The sequence below is a fragment of the Emericellopsis atlantica genome (assembly GCF_019669845.1).
Source record: "Emericellopsis atlantica unplaced genomic scaffold F5Z01scaffold_3, whole genome shotgun sequence".
Classification (NCBI taxonomy): domain Eukaryota; kingdom Fungi; phylum Ascomycota; class Sordariomycetes; order Hypocreales; family Bionectriaceae; genus Emericellopsis; species Emericellopsis atlantica.
The window spans coordinates 1063594-1079431 of NW_025764705.1; the positions used below are offsets into that span (position 1 = coordinate 1063594).

Genomic DNA, 15838 nt, shown 5'->3' on the forward strand with positions numbered 1-15838 from the left:
GTACGCGTCAGCCTCGGGGCGGACCAATCAGAGGTCTTCTGTGGAGACGGGCCTCGCAAGTCCAGTCTCTGGTTCTGAATGTGGCGCCACGCGGATCAACCGACGAATGCGGGAAATCACCTGCGAGATCGAGGGGCTGTGCGGTCCTCCTCAGCCACTCCAGTCTTCAGTACTGGAGTCATCAGCCAGCGAAGTAGAGGGGCACAGTTCATGTTGTCTATCGCAGCCACGCGCAAGACCTACTTTCTTCACACTTTGTTGAGGTTAAGCATTCTCCTGGCGATAGTATCAAGGTTCCTTTCCCCAGCTGCTAAGCCATTCCGCGATGAGAATAATGGCGCGCGGCCAGCAGGTCCACAGATATCCTCTCCAAGCCAGACCAGCCTATCCATCCCTATCCACTTCCTTGGACGGAGGCTCCAAGAGCCGGACTGCGTATGTATTAGACTACAAAATTGCGCGGCCCTCGTGGTACGGACACCCGGCAGGATACCCAAAGGATTGCCTGAAAACGCTGACATATGATCGGGCTCATGTTCACATCCGGAACATGGTTGATAACCCAGGAAAATCATCACCACATGAAGCCCAAGGGTTGTCGAGACTCCATTCGGTGACACTGTATGGTCACGCCTGGCCTTGAAGGTCTTGTGTGCACATGACAACTGGCAACATGCCGCGCGGCGTCCCATTTTAAGTTACCTCACATAATTGTCTTCCATTTCCCATGTTCTTTATGGTTTTCGATTTCCCCATCTATAGCCTCGTTAGGCCGCTCACAAACCAACAGTACGTGGGCCGCGTCATCCTCGTCGGGCAACCCCCGACTAACGATTATAATTACAGCACGTGTATCCGTAGCTTTATGGTGCTTCACACTTCAACGAGTTTGGCTAGGGGCGTCAGCCAACTCTAAAAAGTTTCTGAGCAGGTGGTGGCAATCTGGGGCGACTTTCCAGTTTCAGAAACATGTTGAAACAGGGCTCACATTCAGCTGCGGTGGATCCTAGGATCTGCGAGTTCACCATCTGCTCCAGGCCGCCACAGAGCTGTCCTGTGCTCATCACGTAGGCACGTACAAGAGTCTCACAGAGCGCTGGTGCACGTGTCGATCGCACGCCTGTTAGACATCGTAGTGACGACGCCGCCGGTCTCCATGCGATGAACAGCCGTGTGCCCCTCAGGGTGTACGGTTTTCACCTAATCCAGGCGATCAAAAGTCATAAAGAGCGCGAGGAATATGCTCAAGATAAAAGTCCAAAGGTCGGTCAACCTTGTCCCTGTTGAGGACGCGCAATGTCTAGTCTACTGAGAATTCCTTGTGCATATCCACATCGCCATAACGCCCACGTACATGCACAGCAGTATATACGTACATTTTCCAAGACAACAACGACAACGACTCCCACAAGCCGCGCACTACCGACCTCACCTCTCCCACGGCTCCCCGGCGATGAACCTGTCTGGCATGTCCACATCCCACAGCGGCCTCTCCACCAGCACCACCTCGGTCTCGCTCAGTGCCACCACGCCAAAGACAGGTCGGTACTTGTAGGTCATCCACCATGACTTCTTGTGCGAGGTGGGCTGCGACAGCTCCCCGCTGCTGCCCTCCTGGCCGTTGCGTGCCTGGACAAGCTGGCCGGCGGCGGCGTCAGCTGCCTCGTCATCGCTGTGCACACCCTCGTGCTCGTCGTCGGAACGGGTCACGTCGTCCATGTCAATGTCCTCGTCCGCGGCCCCGTTGACGTGGCGGCTGATGCGGTGCGGCACGAGGCTTCTCTGAGCCATCTTGCTGCCCGCACCCGTGGCGTACCCGGTGCGCTTGCGCTTCATGCCCGCCGCCTCGGCCTCGCTCTCGGGTACGTCGCTCGGCTTGGGCAGGTCGAGGCTCGTGTCCAGCATGCCCAGGAACGACACGCCATAGATCCATACCCGGGTATCCTGCCAGAAGCAGCCCTTGGCGAGGTCGAGGAGATCCTGGAAGGGTGCGGGGAGCGCCTTCTTGGGGTGCCGTCTCGACCACGGCGTCAGCGAGCCTTGCAGGGGATGGAAGAGGTTCACCGTCCACTGCCCGGTCACGCCCAGTAGAATGTAATCCGTAGCCCCGTCTTCTCCGGGTACTTGAGCCGAGAAGGAGAGCACGGCTGGGGCCGCTGGCAGTTTCGGGAGGAGCTTGCCGTTGGGATTGCGGGTCCAAGTGTCGCTGCCCTCGGCCACAGACTCTTCCTCACTGTCCGAGGACTCGCTCCCAGAAGAGGTCTGCCCTGGCTCGCCGTTTTTGGCAGCGTCGCCGTCCTGCGACTCGGCGTTGAGGACCCATGTGTCAATGTAGCCCGCAAGGTCCGCCGTCGCCAGCATTATCGAGTCGGGGCTGAAGACGGTGTGTGTGATGGTCCGTTCATAGTTGCCCATGCCGCCAATGCGAATGTAGCGCGGCACGCTCCGTTGCAAGCGGCGCAGCCTTCGGATCGGCCCAAGTCGGATGTCGTCCTCTTCACGCTCAACCTCGACCACGCGGACAGCCGATCCCTCACTAACGACACAAAGCCATTTGAGGTCGCGCGATAGTTGCAGTTTTGAGGCACCCAGTTTCCGGAGTCGTGCTGGGACCTCCACCGTCGACATCTCGAGATCGGATGGCTGCAGGACGTAACCAGGCTCCTCGACTGTCGGGAGGTCGATCTTGAACGCCTTTACATCCGTCGAGGTGGAAACGGCGAGGAAGGTGCCGCACTCGCTGATGGTCGCATCGGAGATGTTGGAGTCACCCTTGATGATGATAGTCTTGAGGAGTTTGCGGTTTTGACTGAGATCGAGATCCTCGTCGGCGCCGCTTATAATGTCATTGGCGGATTTGTGAATCACCCAGATGTGCACTTGACGTTCCCACCAGCTCACGACGAAGCGACTGGCCGGCGCAGAAGCAAGGGGCGGTTGCTGTGGCAGGCTTGACAAGATACGGTGATTCTCCTTGCCCATCTGCTTGAGAGGCATGACAGCCAGATTCGTGTCAGGACCTGGATGGATTAGTGACCGTGGCCCGGGGACGACTGCAAGTTACTCACCTCCCGACACTAGAACGCTTGTCGGACCACTCTCAAAGGTCGCTAGCGACTTGACGTCGTGCTCGTGATACCGGCGACCCCAGGACTTTCCCCAGCGCTTGTCCGAGGAGCTGCCTTGCTTGTACAGGACTGTTTTGCGGTCCATGCCGCCACTGAAGATCGTCTTGCCGTCAAAGGAGACAGCCAGACTGAGAATGTCCTGCTTGTGGCCCTGGATGCGCTGCATCTGCGTGTACGTCTTGCCGTCGAAAAAGGTGAGGTGGCCAGTAGAATCACCGGACACAATGTTGCCGTTGGCTAGGCATTGCACCGCCCACACAATCGTATTGCTGGCGCTGCCGACCAGATCAGCGCCCACTGTCATTCTTCGCAGCATGTGCCCGTTTGTGATATCGTAGGCGCGCACGGTGCTGTCGGAGCAGCCGACGATGGCAATCTTGCGGGTTTGAAAGGCGACGCTTACAATCTGCGCCTTTTTGGTCGGCGAGCGGACGAGGACACGCTGGAATCGGAGGTCGCCATCTTCGGTCGAGTAGATGACGAGCTCACCGTCGTTTGTGCCCACCACGAGCTGCGAGTCGGCCTTGCCAGCCTCGGCCGGTATGGCAGCCATACACCAGATGTGACCGTGCTGCCCGCTCGCGTGTCGTTTGGGCCGGCCCTTTTCGAGATCCCACTCAGTGACTGTCGAGGAATACCCAACGCTGAAGAGGCGCGACTTGCCGAGGATTGTGCGTCCGTCGCTGACTTCGGTGTCCGGCTCGTTCACCCAGACAAGACTCTCGATACTCCTGTCTTTGCCGCCCCGGAGGATCGTCTCCTGCTGCCACGCGCCGTTGGCTGGATTCCAGATCTCGACGTCGCCATTGGCGCGGCCAACAGCCATACGAGCCAGGGCGCCATGCCGGGCAGAACGGGTTTTCGTGTGCGAAAAGGCGATCGAGTTAATGCCCGAGGGCTGGAAGGGTACGAAGCGACAGCGATGAACGTCCATGGCAGCGGAATGGGACGTTTGCCGTGTGCTTGTTCAGTCTGTGAAGCGCAGCAGCATCAAGATTTTTTTTTTTTAGGCAAGGTTTCTCCAGATTTGGCCTGGGCATGGGTACATGCGCTGCTAGCGCCTTGGAGTCGCCGTGGCCCGTCATGCCCCTCCCTAAAGTCCTCCGGCTCCGGGCTGTCATGTCATGCAAATGCCCCTCATCGCGCGGTCCCGTCATTCTTTCATCCCTCCTCCATCGTCGTCGAATGCCCATCGTGTGCCAAGCAGGGAATTGTGTGTTGATGGTCAATTTGCATCGTTCGACAAGCTGTGGTTCTCATGTCTGATATCTGAGGACCTCAATCTACTACTCTCAAGGCACTCGTACACTCTCCAGTCCCCTCTGCGAGAATCTGCCGGACCATCATGGATTTCAACAGCACCTCGCCATATCCCGAGGGGGTCATCTCCTTCCTCGACACTGACTTGTACAAATTGACGATGCAATGCGCCGTGTACAAGTGCTTTCGAGACGTCCCTGTATCCTACGCTTTCACCAACCGCACCCCGGACAAGAAGCTGTCACGCGCTGCGTTCAAGTGGTTGGAGGAGCAAATACGAAGTCAGTCCCAAGTTCGCCGGGGCCAATTGACCGACTAACAAAATCTCAGAGCTCGGAAATATCTCGCTGTCGAATGAAGAGTACCGCTTCCTCCAAACGCACTGCGACTACCTCACCCCCGAATACCTCAATTTCCTCAAAGACTTCCGCCTCGACCCTCGTGAACAAGTCAAGGCCACATTCAAGCCCGTGGACAAGGACACCGGTGCCGACGACGAGCTTGGCGATATCGACATCAGCATCAAGGGTGTGTGGGTCGAGACCATTCTGTACGAGATCCCTATACTGGCCTTGACGTCGGAGGCATACTTCCGTTTCATGGACACGGATTGGAACTACGATGGCCAGGAGCAGACAGCGTTCGAGAAGGGCATGCGGCTCCTGGAGGCGGGCTGTATCACATCCGAGTTTGGCACCCGGCGCAGGAGGGATTACCACACGCAGGCACTGGTCTTCCGGGGCCTGGTCAAGGCCTCCGAGAAGGCAAAGGAGCAGGGTTACCCAGGCAAGCTCTCAGGGACAAGCAATGTGCACCTGGCCATGCGCTTCAACATTCCACCCATTGGTACTGTTGCACACGAGTGGTTCATGGGGACTGCTTCCATCGTGGGCGACTACACTACGGCGACCGAGGAAGCCCTGAGGCGATGGGTGAGCTGCTTCGGACCCAAGCTCGCCATCGCATTGACGGATACTTTCGGTACCAAAGAGTTCCTCAAGGCCTTCAGCAAGCCCGTGCGGCCGATTGACAGCAGCTTCCCGCGCGAAACGTTCCAGAAGGAGGACGGCACCCCCAAGACGTATGCCGAGCTCTTCACCGGCGTGCGACAGGACTCTGGCGACCCCGAGGAGTACGTCAAGATCCTGCGGGAGTACTACGACGGGGAAGGGATCAAGGACAAGAAGACGATTGTGTTCTCGGATTCTCTCAACATTGATCGCTGCCTGGAGTACAAGCAGGTTGCGGACAAGTATGGCTTCCATCCGACCTTTGGTGTTGGCACGTTCTTGACAAACGACTTTACCAACTTGAAGACGGGGGCCAAGTCGGTGCCCCTGAACATTGTCATCAAGCTGAGCTCGGCGGCGGGTCGCCCAGCCATCAAGATCAGGTATGTCGTCTCGCTCCAGTGACTGGACCACCACTAACATAGCCAGCGACAACATTGGTAAGAACACTGGGGACAAGAGCACCGTCGAAAAGGTCAAGCTGGAGCTTGGGTATGTTGAACGCGAATGGGAGGGCGGCGATGAGACATCGCGCTGGGGCAAGGAGGGCGAGAAATAACTACGCCGGGTTCGCGCATGATACCCATCTTGGATAGCCGTAGGCTGTGGATAGAGGACAAGGTAAAGGTAAACTATTAGAGGTTCATACCAGGACGCATTTGCAGCGGGGCATTACATGCTGCCACCTTCCACTCAATATGAGTTCTTGACGTAGTTTTGGTGAATTGATCTATTCGAAGCCTTTGAACTGTGCGCTAAACCTTTCTCTTAAAGCTTAGGCAATCAACGAGCATTCTTTTGCGGCCAGCTTTCTTGCCGTGACCGCTGACCTCCTCCTCATACGCAATCTTGTCGGCGTCGACCTCGTCGCCCCCGCCGTATCGCCTCTCCAGTTCTTGCTGCTCGCCAATCTTCCAGCCCCGGCAGACAAACGTGCACACCGCCGCCGTCATGAACATGAAGCCGGCGAAGAGCTGCGCGCCGAGGTACGAGCCGGTGCCCTCCACGATCTGCAGGGCGATCGGCTCGCTGAAGACGCAGGGCAACGCGATGAAGAGCCACAAGATGTTGAGACCCGAGGCGACGTGCCGCAGCCCCAGAACCTCGGCCGTCACGGGCCCGATGGTGACCCAGAACGTGCCACCGACACCGCCACCCAGGATGGCATAGACGATGAGCGTGGCATAGTGCTTGGCGGGGATCCAGATGGCCAAGGACAAAATACCCGCCACGAGTGTCATGAAAGAGGCCATGGTGATCCTCCCCGTGCGATCACTGAAGTAGCCGACCAGCGGGCGGCCCAGCCCCTGACCCATGTTGTACATGGCCGACACCAGCGCGGCCTGTGAGGCGTTGAGACCAATGTAGTTGGCGTAGTTGGCCAGCGAGAAGATCATGACCACGTACGCCAGCATGCTGAAGAATCCGTAGCCGAGCAGGAGCAGGTACTCGGGCCGCTTGAACAGCTTGACGTCGAAAGCCAGCTGGGTGGCGTTGAGAATCTTGTTGCGGTCCTTGACAAGGATCGTGCAGATCGTGTTGACCACAAAGGCCACGATGCCCAGGACACGGAACGTCCACGCCAGCCCCAGGCTCTGCAGCATGGCGCCCGTGGCGAAGGAGTAGATGAGCCCGCCGAGACCAGAGCCGCACGTCGAGAAGCCATTGGCGAGCGAGCGGCGTGTCGAGAACCACTGGGGCACAATGGGCACACTGGCGACGAAGAGGAATCCCATGCCCACGCCGAACATGACGCCCTGCGTGAGGAACAGGTGCCATATCTCGCTGGCGAAACTGGCGCAGATGAGACTCGCCGCCTCGAGCACGACACCCAGCATCATGGTGGGCTTGGTGCCCATGGTGCGCACGCCAATCGTGGCCACCGGTGACGTGAGCAGGGCGCACGAGATGGACAGGGAGCCGACAAAGGCATACTGCAGCGAGGTGGCGCCCGGGTAGAGATCGTTGGCGAGGTAGTAGGCGAGGAAGACGCCGTAGGAGGAGTTGAGGCCCCAGGTGTGGGCGTTGATGACGGCGACACAGGCGCAGCAGACCCAGCCGTAGCCGCCGTTGGGAGGAGGGGGTGGTGCGTTGGGTCGCGCCGTGTCCTGCTGCGAATCCCCGGTCCCTGTGGTGGTGAGACCGGGCTGGGGTGTTATCGTCGCCGTCTCCTTCTCGGAGAGGGTTTGTGGTTGTGCCATGGCGTCCAATCCTTGCTCCACCACGCTTTGCTTTGCCCAGGAGAGTGTTGGGGGGGTTTTGATAGAAGAGAGGGGAGGTTAGATCGAGGAATAATGTAAGGTTCTTTTTTCTTCCCCTTCTTTAAGGGTACGTAACGGAAAATAGCCGAGCGCGCTCTGAAACTATACCGTATACCGTAATCCTCGAGATGGGGCCATGGGGAAGGAAAAGTCTGTTGGCAAAAGGACCAAGCTCGATGCAGCTCGGTTTAAGCGTGCAGACTGGGACCCCTCATTAAAGAGCATAAAGCAGTAGTAATGAATAGCATGACCCCAATTTGGAGCAGATATTCATTCGAGACAACACACAATGCCACAGAAGAGCTTGGCAGCCTCTGCTTGCGGGAGCTGGTGGTCGGTGTTACGAGATAGGGAAATGTGCGAGATCATTGGAAGCTCGCGGAGCCGGCCGTCGGCAATGAGAGCCACTCCTTTATTCCCAGGCCTTGGCGGATTTTGAGACCAACTTGGATGAAGGGGTACAGCGGCGGGTCCATGCTCCCGATTGCACTTCTTGGACTTCACTGTGTAGGGTAAGATAGTGCAATTGAACTGCTGCACTGAATATCGGTAATTATATCCTCCACAATGAAACTCATCACACTCCCATCGCAACCATTGGCACTCATCACATAACGCTATTCCTCAGCTCTTTGGACAACCAGTTCCTTAGGCAATGCTTTCCTTCTTGCCACGCTGCTCGCGGCCCTTGTCCGACCATGGGAAGTGAATGACGGGTACGGTGAAGAACGAGTTGCTGCGCGGATCGTTAGCATGATTTTTTCGGGCAATCTGCCATCAAAGGCCTTACCTGCTGTCCTGGATTCCGGCCAGAGCATTGTACCACGCCAGGAAAGCGGCCAAGAAGCCAAAGAAACCACCCGCCTTCTTCAAGTTCGTCGCAGCAACCTCGTTGCCCATGTCTCTGGCGTAGTTCTCCACCGACAGGCACAAGAAGGCAATGTCGAGGGTGAAGAAGAGCAAGAAGAAGGCGACGGTGGAGCGAAGAGTGCAGACGAGCAGAATTGTCGTGAAAATGAACCATCCGGTCAGGAAGAAACCAACGGGAGAGCTGGTGTCACCTTCGTAAGGACCGTCTGCTTCCAGGATGCCCCATGGCGAGGGCGTCAGGAGCAGGCCGTACGCGATCCAAAATCCACCATAGGACGACAAGGCAGTGGCGCCAAAGGTGTTGCCAACAGCCATTTCCCTACACAGAGTTGTCAGCACTCAAGCTCGCCTCTTCATTTTGTTCCCCCAACAAGCACTTACCACATGCCAGCGAGGAGCTGAACCAGGCCACCATATCCAAAGGCCAGAGGCACGACGACAGAAGGGACCGTAACGGAGCGCGCCTCCATGTTGATGGCCGAGAGCACAAAGGTCGTCAAGGCGAAAGCGCTCAAGCCAAGCGGGGCTGGGTTGGCGAATTTACGGTGCTCGTAGGGCCTGAACACGCCAGGGTGCAGTGAGGCACCCTCGGCAGGCGCGTAGCCATGACCCCATGATGCGAGGTCGCGGCGCTGGTGCCAATTGTTCGAGTGAGGCGCCTGAGGGTCCTGCGATGCGCGCGGGCCGGTGATGCCGTCGTGCTTCTCAGTCACCTCTGGGTGCTCGGTTCCATGTGCGGTGGCCATTGTGATGTGTAGTTATCTGTTCGCCCAAGGATATAAGTGGTCAGAAGGGGAGCGACGTACGGAGCAAAAATGTCGACGATGGGGAGTGGGACACGGGGCACGACAAAGAGCAGGGCGGGTGGTCTTATAGAGCGCACCACGGCCCATTCGTCCGCAAGCAGGGGACGAAACCCCATGGTGCTTCTGTGGGCAAGCTTACAGTAGCAGCGCGATGAATGGTGGTCCAGTGCTCCATAGTAAACTAATAAGGCGATCCCTTCACTTAGGGGCACTGTTGCGCGGAGAAGCGTCCACTTTCCTGGGGTGATCTCAAAGGTCTCACTCATGGCGTCGAATGGGGTGACGGAGAGGTGGGCCCGGACAGCCGGCTGATTTCGAAAAGTGATCAGGGTGCATTGAACCGTGCCGATGCCGATGATGCCATGCAGGGTTTCTCTGGGCGTAAGCGGCTTCAAATGAATGCGCATGGGTGCGAGCTACTACGTACGTACCAGCCTAGGTTTGTTAATCCCACGATTGTCCAGAGAACAGAGATGGTCCTGAACAGAACGCATGGGTTTTGTTTTGTGTCATATGCAGAGACAGTCATCTGTCTGAGCTGCTCTCCGATGCGGCTGTCTTGAACATCACGCCGTGGTTGGCTGGGGCGTTGGCGTCTCTGGAGACACGATTACCTACGAGACCCCCGAGGACTGACGCGCTCGGGACAAAGGAAGTTGGGAACACCGCGACGCTGACGTGACGACCTTTGCCGAGTCCAATGAGCAATCAGGATGCGCTGGCGTCCCTTGCGGCGCCGTCGTGGTGGTGGCCAAGGTGGGACTCAATCTGGAGAACGCAGTCTGTTGTTGGGTGTCGGTGCGGGTAAAATGGAGTCGTGGAGTCGCGGAGAAGACCACCTGGGGATAGTCTCATCTTACGACCGCACGCACTCCGTACCCTGATTCATTTCCTCCACAGTCGGCATTGGGCACGGCTTCTCACAGAATACAGACCGCTTCCCAAGAGCTGCTCTCGTGTTGGGTTGCCTGCAGCGCTTCGACAAGGGCGGTTTGACAAAACGTGCGCGTAGCTTCGCCAGAAAGGTACGTAAGTAAATAAATAAATGACTTGTTGATTAATAGTGGCCCGAGGCAAGCAGGCGTTTCAGCTAGATTGATCGAAGGACAAATGCAAATGCAAATGCAACACGGACAAATTATGGTCTCCGCGCGCCCAACACTTACTTCACTTGGAATCGCCGATGGGCAGCTTCTCCCCCAGTCCCCCTCATATCTGGACGAAAGGGCACACCACCCATCTCCAATCTCCATGGGGAGTCCTTTCCGCATTCGAATTTCGAGGCCGTCATCCCATCCCAAGATCCCCAAGCCCCAAGGGCCAAGGCGCTCCATGTCGCCGGCAATGACGTCGCCCCGCTGGCCGATCTTCCATGAAGGCGGCGACCTTATGCTGTGAGCCAAGGCTTCCCTGACGACAATGGCTCAAGTCGCATTCCAAGGCCTGTTGACCGTCAAAATTAAACTCAAAGTTGTATCCAAGGTTGCGGAAATCGGACAGCACCCACGTTGGCAGTGTTGCACGCTCTCCAATTTCTCGGAAACGTCCTGGCCACACAGGTGACAGAGCGACTAGTCTTTACTGTGGAGAGTTGAGGTGTTCGCGTGCCCCTTGACAGTGCATTTTGTAATGGTGACGCACAGCGAAAGGGTCACGGTGGCCCAAGGTGAGCCACGTCCGTCTCGGTGAGGAGACCTCAAGCACCGCTCACCAAGGGCCCAATTGGCCTCACTCTCGCACCCGTCTTGTTAGGACTTGGGTATATTCGTGCTTGCTCGCATTTCGGTTGCGTGCACTGGTTCGACATGATTGGCTTGGATGGTTAGTTATTCAAGCCGGCCGTCCTCATTTTGGTCGCACCCATTGACCCGACTGGCGTCGGCCGAGGCTGTGTCCACTGTCCCCCGACCTGCCCGCCGCTCCAAGGGGCGACTTTTGGAGTTTGCTCCACGACATGTTAGCCGGCGTGCTGCTAGGCGTTGCTTGGCTTCTGGTGTATGTTTTCTTGTGCAAATACTGCTCATCCAAGCAGCGACCGTAGCAGCTGCAGTTGCCATGCCCCAGCCGTGCCGCTCCTCAAGGCTCCGTGTTGAGCTGCACTGCAAACATGTCGCAAGCATCACCAACATTACCGCCTTTCTTTTCAACTGTTCTGGTTCAATGGCAGACGCAACGATCCCGCCTGGCCGGATTGCATGTCCTCTGGGCGTAATGTACGCGTAATATTGATGACAAGTCCGCATCTAAAAAAAAAAAAGTCAAGCAAACCTTTCGAGCAGCGTTTCCACATTCTCACGGTGCAGCCGACCTTGGACTTATAGACAACGCAGCATCGACCCTCCACAGACTTGAAACAGTGACGGCCCGGTTATATGAGCTCAAGGTTTGTTTCAAGAGGCGACGCTCTTTGGTGATTGGCGGCGTCGCTTGTTTCAACCTGGTCGCGTGGCGACTGATGCCTGCTTGTCGGCGCAACCCGAATGATCGTCGCCACAGTCGGACGCCGCATCACAAGCACACAGCTTCATCTTGCCGGCAGTTGTGAATCTCAGCTGCCTGGTCCAAATGCTCACCGCATCTCCAATCCACACGAGACGCTCTTTCGCGCGCGCAACCCTTACGCTGGGAGTGGCTGCCATGATCGTGCACGTAGGGCTTTGGCGAGCTACCTTTAAAGTCATAGGGCTGAGCTCGTGTAAGTGCCAGTCAGCGCCTGTCGACAACGGTTGCTTATCACCATTCACATCGCCAACACACCTCGCAGACTGTAGCTCGCCTTGGTTTCTCGTCCGTATCAAGCATGAAGCGACTGCGATCGGTAAAAGTTCCGGACAGCGCGACAGCGAATGTGACCATGATGAATATGTGAAGGAATTATTCGCAGGTCTAGGGATCCAAGGTGGGAGGAATCTCAGATGAAGGGGCCGCCAAATTTGGAAGTTTAACCATATTCGACATGATCAATCAGGCTCGCCGCTGATCGCGCTCTTACGACGATTCGCATCACTAGAGTTGTTGTCGGGAGATCCGACATTGTTGAAGCTGGTGGTTAGCAGGTCGATACCGTTTTGGGACGGCGGTCTCGGTACGTACCGCTCGCGCCCACCGACTGACTGGATCGTAACAGCAAATCGGAGTGCCCTACGAATCTGACACTGGAGAAATTCTGAAACAAATCCATTTCCTGAGCTCTTGCACTCTGTTTGCGTCCAAGAATGTGGGCTCGACGGCTGGTGCCTTGCTTGTTCAATGCAGGAACCGTCTGCTCCCTCGCCACAGTACCACCCACCCAGATACCACGAAGCTGACCCCCTTGGTCGTGCAGGCTTGATATGCCGACTGAAGGCCATGGAAAACCATGTTATCTTATGCTTCCATTGTTCGGTACTGCACGTCAGCCAGGGATCGTCCAGGACTTGCCGCTGCGCCATGATGCTGACCTTGAACGTCTGCATCGTATATATGCGATTCTCTCCTTGCTGATCGAGTCAAAGCCTTCAATCCTCCCTCTATTCAGTGTCAACTCACGCTTGTGTCACAACTTACATGCTGTTTGAGCGTCTTGTCATTCCAACTTCCATCGGCATCTCTTCTCCAGGATACGCACCAGGTACGTACGTATGGCCCTGCAGAAAGCTGTCTGTATATCTACAAGATCCCATGACTGACAACGGCAGTATCTGGCTCTTTTTGTCGTTGGGTCACTTACCCTTGAAGATCAACATGCCCTGGGGAGCTTTACAACAGACGAAGCTCATATACCGGTGAATCTTCAACTGAGCATGCCATCTCGTCGGCCTCACACAAACTCCCACCATGGGTGTCTCCAGTGCAAGACAAAGCGCGTCAAGGTAACTGTCGGCAAGAAGCTTGACATATGTTCACCACTAACAGCTACAGTGCGACCAGTTGCAGCCCAAGTGCACACGCTGCAGTAAACGGGGCTCGGACTGTACGTATCGTCACTTGATGACTGCGTACAATCCTTTTCAACAGCAAGACCCGGACACCCGCACTCAGCAGGCCCCCATGTCACAGTCGCAGCACCATCCTATTCAGGCACCTCGACACCAAAGGTCAGTGTACAGACCGTCCAAAACAACCGTGGCCGCCATGGGGGCCGCTGCCTCTATGGCTGCCCCCAGTGCCTCTTCATCTTCAACAAAGATCACACCCCCAACTCCTCTTGTCAAGAAGTTCTATGTCAAGCCGGAGCCATTAACGCCCGTTGCCAGTTCATCACTGCCTTTCCACCCCGAGGTCTATCAGCTTCAGAATCCGAGCTCAGCTGCGCACACGGTGCCCTTGACACATATACCACCACCACCACCACCACCACCACCACCACCACCACACCCGCCGGCGAATCCAACCGACGCATTCTTGCTGCACCACTATACCAAGACACTGTCTACGCCCAATCTAGGACCTATACTCGAGTCGGAGCATTTCAACACGCTGAACAAGGCTATACTAAGCCACACGCACAATGTCTCCGCGCCCTATGTGCGCCACGTCGTCCTGTCCTTCTCGGCACTGCACCTGGCCTCTCAACAAGCTACCCACACCACGAGCGACCCCTCTGGACTACTTCTCCCACGTAGAGACTCTGGATCACCATCTGAAGGCTCATGGCTGCACATTGCCCTGTCACACAACGCGCAAGCATTGGCCTTGTTTCTGCCAGCGATCCAGGCTGGAATCACCCCAACTACGGCAGAGCCTCTGCTTGCCGCGTCCGTGGTCTTGGTAGCTTGCCAACTTGCGCTTCCAGCGGCAGACCCTACGCGACGCACGGCTTTTGACCGCATCGACCTGCTGGCCCAGGTCGCAGGCTTGTTCCAGGGAACAAACCACATATTCTTGTACAATGGCCACACAGCCATGTCAACCCGCATCAAGACTGAATCACCCACGTCTTCGGGGAAATCGTCCTCGTCCTCATCCGAGCTCTCTTCTTCGCCCTCGACGGCCAACGACATTCCAAAATCACCTGGCGACAACGTTCCCTGGGCAGAGGCAGAGGCGTCCGTCCACTGCTGCATTGGCGCCATGAACGCGCTCCCTCCCGCCTCCACGGATGCCGAGAGGACGCGGCGCACCGTGTTGCACCATGCCGCCGCCAAGCTGATCCGGACGTTCTCTCTCATATCGACGTCCCAGCGCAACTTTCACGTCTTGTGCGTGTGGTTCGCCATGGTCAAGAAAGAGTTTGTCGGGCTGCTGGCAGCTAGAGATCCGTTCGCTTTGATATTGCTAGCGCACTGGTCAGTGTGCAAGACCAACATGGACGGCATCTGGTGGGCGCGAGGGTGGCCCGAAGCCGCCGTCTCGTCCATTGACGAGGCACTGGGTCAGGATTCGGAACATCGAGGCTTGCTGACTTGGTGTGTCCGGCAAGTGCAGACGAGACAAGAGAGTCTGGCGTCTGCGGTCGCGGCGCATACATTGCAGGAGGGATATGCAAGCTCGTCGCAATGGCTGCCGACTCATCAGTATCTCTCGTAGGAGTAAGTGCTCCATGTGAGAAGAGATGGGCAGCCGTTTCTTGCGTCCAGGTTTGACGAGACTTTCCTGCTTTCGCCTCTGGGGGTGCATATCGTTCTTATCTTTGGTGTCAGAGGAGGTGGCATGTTGCTAGGTGCTGTTCAGTTCTAAACACTTCTTTTCTCGAGCGAGAGCGGATATCATGTCTTTCGAATCAACATGTGGAATTTTACGGATATACACGAAAGGAATGAAGCCACGAAGCGACCGGAATTTTCAGGGGCTCTATAGATAAAAGTCACGTCCTTTTCAATAAACACTCTCGCCACGCACAATTTTCCCCTTAACACTTGAATAAGACGTAGAAACGGCAAGCACGTCTAGTTGAACCATGATGTAGCCGTCTCCTTCTTCATACGCACTGTCAATGATAACCTGGCGCTTTCATCTTCCTTTCATGCTTGCATTACACTTTTCTGCTTCGATAGTAGCATGCTCGCCAAACTTTAGATAAAATTCTTGACGCTTTCTGAGTCTTTTTGATTTCATTTTGCACTTATCTGACCATCCTTCTTTTCTGGAGCCATGTCTTCCGCTCTCCCCTTGCCAGTGTCATCAGCCCTGCCCAGCCAGCGGGGGCCGGCCTTTCCACACCGGAACATTTCAATCTGTCTCATCTTCTGTATCATGATGGCCGTTTGTGGCGTGGTACAATTCATGAAAACACCTGTCAAGGAGCATGTTGTAGTCTCGCTGGCCGAAAGCTAGCTGCTGGGCGGTGGGCTCGTACGAGAGCACGAGCAGGTGAGTCTGTTTTCTTTCTTTAACCCATTCGATGGCGACTGGTAGGCACAGCCAGCATCGCTGCAAGCGACCAAAGTGATTGGAGATGCTGAGACTACTGAAGATGGTGCGTCTGAACTTAGCGACACCCTTCTTGAGGGGGGGGGGGGGGGGGGCCCCGGGGGGGGGGGGGGGGGGGGGGGGGGGGGGGGGGGGGGGGGGGGGGGGGGGCG

The 15838-nt window shown here is 56.5% G+C and overlaps 6 protein-coding genes across 6 annotated transcripts; 3 read left to right on the forward strand and 3 right to left on the reverse strand.

Annotated features, from left to right (window-relative positions):
- Positions 1–976: 976 nt before the first annotated feature.
- F5Z01DRAFT_325232 (WD40-repeat-containing domain protein) lies at positions 977–4174 on the reverse strand. The gene is made up of 2 exons (XM_046259049.1): positions 3069–4174; positions 977–3020 (listed from the first exon to the last, which is right to left on the reverse strand). Exons 1-2 carry the CDS (start codon positions 4060–4062, stop codon positions 1429–1431), a joined length of 2586 nt encoding a protein of 861 aa, XP_046122144.1. The 5' UTR covers positions 4063–4174; the 3' UTR covers positions 977–1428.
- Position 4175: 1 nt separating this feature from the next.
- On the forward strand, positions 4176–6055 carry F5Z01DRAFT_324804 (Quinolinate phosphoribosyl transferase). The gene is made up of 3 exons (XM_046259043.1): positions 4176–4669; positions 4719–5781; positions 5828–6055. Exons 1-3 carry the CDS (start codon positions 4474–4476, stop codon positions 5955–5957), a joined length of 1389 nt encoding a protein of 462 aa, XP_046122145.1. The 5' UTR covers positions 4176–4473; the 3' UTR covers positions 5958–6055.
- F5Z01DRAFT_324907 (putative monocarboxylate transporter) lies at positions 5979–8022 on the reverse strand. The gene has a single exon (XM_046259045.1). The coding sequence runs from the start codon at positions 7597–7599 to the stop codon at positions 6154–6156; it is 1446 nt and encodes a 481-aa protein (XP_046122146.1). The 5' UTR covers positions 7600–8022; the 3' UTR covers positions 5979–6153.
- Position 8023: 1 nt separating this feature from the next.
- F5Z01DRAFT_324906 (GPR1/FUN34/yaaH family-domain-containing protein) lies at positions 8024–9765 on the reverse strand. Its single transcript, XM_046259044.1, has 3 exons — positions 8911–9765; positions 8450–8848; positions 8024–8395 (listed from the first exon to the last, which is right to left on the reverse strand). The coding sequence occupies exons 1-3, from the start codon at positions 9273–9275 to the stop codon at positions 8308–8310; spliced, it is 852 nt and encodes a 283-aa protein (XP_046122147.1). The 5' UTR covers positions 9276–9765; the 3' UTR covers positions 8024–8307.
- A 1146-nt stretch (positions 9766–10911) lies between these two features.
- On the forward strand, positions 10912–11794 carry F5Z01DRAFT_326107 (uncharacterized protein). The gene is made up of 2 exons (XM_046259054.1): positions 10912–11548; positions 11594–11794. Exons 1-2 carry the CDS (start codon positions 11154–11156, stop codon positions 11685–11687), a joined length of 489 nt encoding a protein of 162 aa, XP_046122148.1. The 5' UTR covers positions 10912–11153; the 3' UTR covers positions 11688–11794.
- A 1218-nt stretch (positions 11795–13012) lies between these two features.
- On the forward strand, positions 13013–15152 carry F5Z01DRAFT_645428 (uncharacterized protein). Its single transcript, XM_046262836.1, has 3 exons — positions 13013–13186; positions 13236–13411; positions 13571–15152. The coding sequence occupies exons 1-3, from the start codon at positions 13118–13120 to the stop codon at positions 14841–14843; spliced, it is 1518 nt and encodes a 505-aa protein (XP_046122149.1). The 5' UTR covers positions 13013–13117; the 3' UTR covers positions 14844–15152.
- Positions 15153–15838: the final 686 nt, after the last annotated feature.

Bases quoted from the DNA above. Each gene is read 5' to 3' on its own strand.
- F5Z01DRAFT_325232 (XM_046259049.1), bottom strand. From the start codon at position 4,062: ATGGACGTTCATCGCTGTCGCTTCGTACCCTTCCAGCCCTCGGGCATT. The intron at 3,021-3,068 runs GTGAGTAACTTG...TAATCCATCCAG, and splicing joins AAGCGTTCTAGTGTCGGGAG to GTCCTGACACGAATCTGGCT.
- F5Z01DRAFT_324804 (XM_046259043.1), top strand. From the start codon at position 4,474: ATGGATTTCAACAGCACCTCGCCATATCCCGAGGGGGTCATCTCCTTC. The intron at 4,670-4,718 runs GTCAGTCCCAAG...ACAAAATCTCAG, and splicing joins GTTGGAGGAGCAAATACGAA to AGCTCGGAAATATCTCGCTG. The intron at 5,782-5,827 runs GTATGTCGTCTC...TAACATAGCCAG, and splicing joins CGCCCAGCCATCAAGATCAG to CGACAACATTGGTAAGAACA.
- F5Z01DRAFT_324907 (XM_046259045.1), bottom strand. From the start codon at position 7,599: ATGGCACAACCACAAACCCTCTCCGAGAAGGAGACGGCGACGATAACA.
- F5Z01DRAFT_324906 (XM_046259044.1), bottom strand. From the start codon at position 9,275: ATGGCCACCGCACATGGAACCGAGCACCCAGAGGTGACTGAGAAGCAC. The intron at 8,849-8,910 runs GTAAGTGCTTGT...AACTCTGTGTAG, and splicing joins CAGCTCCTCGCTGGCATGTG to GGAAATGGCTGTTGGCAACA. The intron at 8,396-8,449 runs GTAAGGCCTTTG...CGATCCGCGCAG, and splicing joins GCCGGAATCCAGGACAGCAG to CAACTCGTTCTTCACCGTAC.
- F5Z01DRAFT_326107 (XM_046259054.1), top strand. From the start codon at position 11,154: ATGGTTAGTTATTCAAGCCGGCCGTCCTCATTTTGGTCGCACCCATTG. The intron at 11,549-11,593 runs GTACGCGTAATA...AAAAAAAAAAAG, and splicing joins GCATGTCCTCTGGGCGTAAT to TCAAGCAAACCTTTCGAGCA.
- F5Z01DRAFT_645428 (XM_046262836.1), top strand. From the start codon at position 13,118: ATGCCATCTCGTCGGCCTCACACAAACTCCCACCATGGGTGTCTCCAG. The intron at 13,187-13,235 runs GTAACTGTCGGC...TAACAGCTACAG, and splicing joins GCAAGACAAAGCGCGTCAAG to TGCGACCAGTTGCAGCCCAA. The intron at 13,412-13,570 runs GTCAGTGTACAG...GCCCGTTGCCAG, and splicing joins CAGGCACCTCGACACCAAAG to TTCATCACTGCCTTTCCACC.